The sequence below is a fragment of the Myotis davidii genome, unplaced genomic scaffold, assembly GCF_000327345.1.
Source record: "Myotis davidii unplaced genomic scaffold, ASM32734v1 scaffold534, whole genome shotgun sequence".
NCBI classification, from domain to species: Eukaryota; Metazoa; Chordata; class Mammalia; order Chiroptera; family Vespertilionidae; genus Myotis; species Myotis davidii.
In genome coordinates this window covers 3,223,882-3,229,409 of record NW_006286678.1, presented here as the reverse complement: position 1 = coordinate 3,229,409, position 5,528 = coordinate 3,223,882, and the positions used below count along the sequence as shown (strand labels likewise).

Sequence of the window (5,528 nt, the reverse complement as noted above, 5' to 3'; positions counted from 1 at the left end):
TCGGCCCAAGTCCAAGTAACTTACCCAAGGTCCACAGCTAGTAAATGAATCTGAACCTAAATCCATGTGGCTCAAGGGCTCCTTATCTCCCAATGCAGTAATGCTGTTGTCAGCAGCCTGAACTCCTAGTTACTCTGTTGTCATCAAGCTGGAAGCTTTTTTTTTTTTTTGTCCCAGGAAAGTCTTCTGCCCGTTCAGAATCAATTTTTATTGAGCTGTAATATTTAGCATAGCATATTAAAAAAAACAACAACACAAAAAAATATATTTAACATTTCTGTATTGAATACTTACAAAGAGAATAATTAGTAATTATAGTCAAGCCTCTTTGGGTTTGACTTGTTTTGACTTTTGCCTTTCTTGGTCAGGTTTTTGGTTATCATTTCCTTTCCAAGTGCTAAATAAGCAAAGAAGCAAGCTGTCTTCCCTCCCAGGATTTAATTAGAATATCTGTAAGGCACTTAGCATAATGGTTTCCTGGCACATGGTAAGTGCTGAGTAAATGTTAGCAAGTAATGACAAACTTACTATAATTACCTTCCTGGTTGTTTTTCCATTTTAATCCAGATTTGAACAGGGCTATGTAGCAACTAATATTAGAGCCTATAGTAAACCCTACAAATACAGAAAACATGATCAGACCCCTACAATTCATTCTTTATTCCTGTTATTAACCAGGACCTGTCCTAGTAGTAGCTCCTTTTTTGCTGACTTGGCAGGGTTTACCACCATTCCTGTTTCTTGGAATAAGAACCCAGTGCAGCCAGCTTTTGCCTTTACTAAAACTCATCCTCCTACCCCAGTCGAAAGTTTGCCTTGGTTTCATATTTCTGAACGTTAGCCATCACCTAACACTTTTAAACCTGTACCTCTCCGCGCCCATCCCTGTTCCAGAGAAAATTAGCAGACCCGGTATTCAGCCCCCAACAAGACGGGCTAGGCCCTAACTGACACCTGCTCGTAAGCCACACCAGACACACTTAGTACTGACGCACTATTTATACAACTACTTCACCTAGAAAGACGTATTTTTGTGAATTTTGAATAAGACCAATGTAAATTTCTTATATCTAAATCTAAAACTCTGTAAAACAGATCATTTAACTAAAAATCACATTTTCTCATATGTCAATTCATGGCCACATATAGTACAAATCTTCCGGTACATGTCATCTTCTAGGTTTTCTTCTGGTCCATACTCATGTTGGTGAGCAGCCACTTCCCTTTTCCATACACTGCTTCTTACTGCTCGCCGTAATTCTAAAGGGAGAAGAGAGGGGAAAAAACAGGTCTTTGTGTGTGTGTTTAATATACTTTTGATTTCAGAGAGGGAGATAGAAACATCAATGATGAGAGAGTGTCATTGATCGGCTGCCTCCTGTATGCCCCACACTGGGGATCAAGCCAAGTCCACAGTCCTCATGTGCCCTGACCGGGAATCAAACCATGGCCTCCTGGTTCATAGGTCAACACCACCACTGAGCCATTCGCCGGCTGGGCAAAATGACAGTTTTTAGTAGTGCTATTCAGCTAAAATCCATCAGGTGTGTAGGTATGTTTAAACAAAATATGGTTTGCCTTAACTTTAACAAATCAAAATTGATTATACAAACTTACCTCACCAGGTTGACCTGTCAAATCATTCATGCCTCTGGAGTAGTATGAAATAGATTAAGAAATGGAGTGTGTGGGTTAGAGAGAGAGCAAAAAAAAAACCAAAACACACAACAAATTAAGAAGATGAGTAAAAGAACAGATTTGTTCAAGCAACTGACTATGGAAGACAGGTTGCCACAGCAGCAAAGAGGAGTCTGTCTCTTCCTCTAATAACTTCAGTTTCTAGTTTAATGAACAAAAAGCAACAGTAATTGTTTACTTTTTTTCTGTTCTAACCAATGATCCATCAAGCCCAGCACTGACAGTAGCACAACCTAAGGGAGAATATGATAGTTATCTTCTATGTCAACCATAAAGATCAACATGCACTAAGTAATCACATTTTCTTTACTCCATTTTAGATCTGTAGTAAGTAATATCAAAATGCTACCTGAGTCTTTGTATTTTCAGTCTTTATCATATCATGAGGATAAGCAAACATTTATAGAGCTATGTATCAGGCACTGCTCTACGCACTGTATAAAATACATTTAATCCTCCCAATCCTTTGAAATAAGTACAGCTACCATCCCAATTCTATAGATGAGAAAACAGGCACAGAGAAGTTACATAACATGTGCCATAGGTCAAACAGGTAGCTGATGGCAGAGACAGTCTAGCTCAGGTCCGTGTTGTTAACCACAGCTGTGCTGCCTTTTCATCCCTCCCGTACGAAAAGCACTTGAGCTGAGACGATTTTTAAGCTTCAGCGTGCACACCTTAAGATAGTTTGTGTTCACCCAAAATCTAAGCTTGATTCCTATTATCTCATACTTTGAAGAACCCTAATTTTTCTAGACATCTGAAACGCCCTCTAGGCCTTTTATTACTTTACCTTAGGCCAGTTTATAAATAACTGAAGTTATAAACTAACCAGAACTTCACAGCTGCCTCATGGTTTCAGATGACAGGAAAATGTTTCCTGTTTGAGTACCAATGCCTGCTTTTCAACTTTGCTCTGGTGTAAGGTATCCCGGCCACTTTTCCTTTCCTGCCCCACAGAAAATCTCTCAAAATCTGACTGCATCCCAATCACTGCTAAGCTAACCTCTGCCTAAATTTGAGCATTATGTGAATTTAGGGGGAGAGAGAGAGAAGGAAAGTATTAACACTAAAAGAATACCTAACCCTGCCCTAACTGTTCTGGCTCAGTGTATAGAGCGTCAGCCTATGGACTCAAGGGTCCCAGGTTCGATTCCGGTCAAGGGTATGTACCCAGTAGGGAGTGTGCAGGAGGCAGCTGATCGATGTTTCTCATCGATGTTTCTAACTCTCTATCCCTCTCCCTTCCTCTCAGTAAAAAAATCAATAAAATATATTTTAAAAAAAATACTTAACCCAAATCTAGCTTAGTAGCCATGATTGGTCATACCTTTAGTATTTACTAGATATTTCTAGGAAAATATGGTAGAAAATAAGAAAGTACTAAAAAACTGATGTTTGTCATTTTCTTGCCCTTTTCCTTCCTGGAACAATCCAGTCCTAAAACCATTATTAAGTGGAGCGAATAAAGCAGGCATCCATGGTAGGGGGGGCAGCCCAAGAAAGGTAAGGAGGATCTCCCTACCGAGGAGGCAGCAACAGTAGTGGGAGATTAGTTACATATGGGGCATTAATCAGCTATCATAAGGATAATGGGAGTCAGGTTTCTCACTGTCAGGAAAACAGAATGAACCCTGAACTTTTTGATTGGGGTTTATCAATGTGAACTCAAGGTTTTAATTTTTATATATGTGTATATGGGCAAACATAAAAATATAATAAATATACATGTGTTTTGTGTAGAAAGCAGAAAGGAGTAATCAACAAATTATAAAGACATGTCAAAAGGACTCGGAGCTAGTCTGAAGGTACTCCTGCCCTGGCCAGGTGACTCACTTGGTTGTAGTGACATCAAAAGGTTGCCAGTTCAGATTCCTGGTCAGAGCACATGGCTAAGTTGCTGGTTCAATCCCTGGTCAGGACGCATATGGGAGGCAACCAATCAATGCTATTCTCTCCTTCCCTGCCTCCTCTCTAAATTGATAAAAACATATCTTCAGGTGAGGATTAAAAAAAAACAATAATACTCCTACTGGCCCAAGTCTGGGACAATTTGAGCACCAAAATAATTGACAGAAATGAACCTCTTGTGAAGAATAGGAATTAACCCCTACCAATAATAAACAAATGGGGGAAAGGATGCTGGTTAAATGCAGAGGGAGTGCTAAAGTTAGAAAATGTTTGCAATCATCATACTCAAGACTGACTCAGGCAAGAACCACCCATGGATAGTTGCTAAACTCTAGAGGGAAGTGTTAAGAATATTTGCAAGCCTTACAATTTTATTTTTGTTTATGCTTATCAAATCAAAAATAAATATTAACACTACCATGCCTCCAGATGTCATGCCCTGAGAAAGACACATCATTTATGTGCTATCCCTGAAATGCAAAACCAGAATCTAAACATCAGGGCAAATGAGAAAAGTCCCAAATGAAACACATTAGTATTTCTAAAGAAGTCAGGGCTTGGGGAGAGAAGAGACTTAAAAAATGACATTGTCATAAAGGATAAAGCCTATGGAAATGGTGTAGAATAAAAAAAATTAGAAAGACATGATACCTAAAGCCAATACCTGATGCTAGACTGGATCCTGTACTAGAACGAAAAATCATACAGGACGTTATTGGGTCAGCTAACAAAACTAGAATATGGATGACGGATTAGATAAGAACATCAACATTATGCTTTGATTTTGTAAGAGAACATCCCTATTAGGTAATACTATAGTATTTAAGAGTAGAATGACGATGTATACAACCTACTCAAAGGGTACAGGAAAAAACACGTATATAGAATGCAAATAATGAAGCAAGTGGCGTAAGTGTTAAGAATAGGTAAATTGGAGTAAAGGATATATGGGTATTCCTTTGTACTATTCTTACATTTTTATGTAAGTCTGAAATTATTTACAAATAAAAATAAAAGACAGGAGCTAGCTTGAAGGGGCTTCCACTGGCCAAATATGAGACAAGCATCAAAATAAATGATAGAAATATGGATTATAACACTGGTTTGAGAATAAGAATCCATGAATCCAAATGGTACTAAAAACGCTCTTTTCCAAAAGAAGTCAAATAGCAATTATAGAAAGAATAACAAATAGAAAATCGCCATTTACATGCACCCTAATAATAACTGACTCAGGCAAGAATCATTCCATGTACTAAAACCACTGAGTGAAATTTAAGGAACAAGATGTTCACATAGTGTCAAAAAGTCACCCTGCAGGGAAAAGGGTGGCTGAAGAAAACTGGCAGATGCTGCCTTAACCCAGCAATCAAACTGAGTAGCACTCTTAGAGAACTGGTATGTGATGCACTCCACATATCACCTAGGAAGCTTCCTACCAAAACCGTTCCACCTGAATCTAATTATGAGGAAACAAACTGTGAATAAACCCAAATGGAGGGACATTCTGCACACCAAGTGGCCTGGACTCTCCAAAGAGGGAGCCTCTATCAGTTTATGTTACTTGTATTGTGAAATGTAAAAATGAAATTGTCAACTCTTAGTTTTAAAAAATGTCAATATCATGAAAGATAAAAACACTGAGGAACTAGGACTAAAGATATGCATCATCCTTGAATGGCCCTAGATCCAACAACTAAAAAGCTGGTAAAGGCACTGGAACAATGGGGGAAAGATACATACACTCGATAACAGATTTATATTAATGTTAAATTTATGGGGTGTGATGGTTTTTAGTTATGCAGAGAATGTCATCGTTTTTAGGAGATAACATGTTGACATACTCAATAAGAATTACAGTGTCTACAAGCAATTCTTAAGTAGATCAGCAAAATATACATGTGGAGAGAAAAAAGCAT

General features: G+C 38.2%; 1 protein-coding gene across 3 annotated transcripts in view; it reads right to left on the bottom strand.

Moving 5' to 3' along the window:
• Positions 1-7: 7 nt before the first annotated feature.
• XPA (xeroderma pigmentosum, complementation group A) overlaps positions 8-5,528 on the bottom strand; it is a 27,189-nt gene continuing 21,668 nt past the window's right edge. For 2 of the 3 annotated variants that reach the window (XM_015560493.1, XM_015560494.1), the window contains exons 6-7: positions 1,128-1,260; positions 8-215 (exon numbers count right to left, since the gene is read on the bottom strand). In XM_015560493.1, coding sequence (XP_015415979.1) covers positions 110-215; positions 1,128-1,260 — 239 coding nt within the window. In that variant the 3' untranslated portion in view covers positions 8-109. Of the gene's footprint in view, positions 1,261-5,528 lie in introns of all 3 variants that reach the window. The other variant, XM_006758445.2, reaches the window with a different exon arrangement.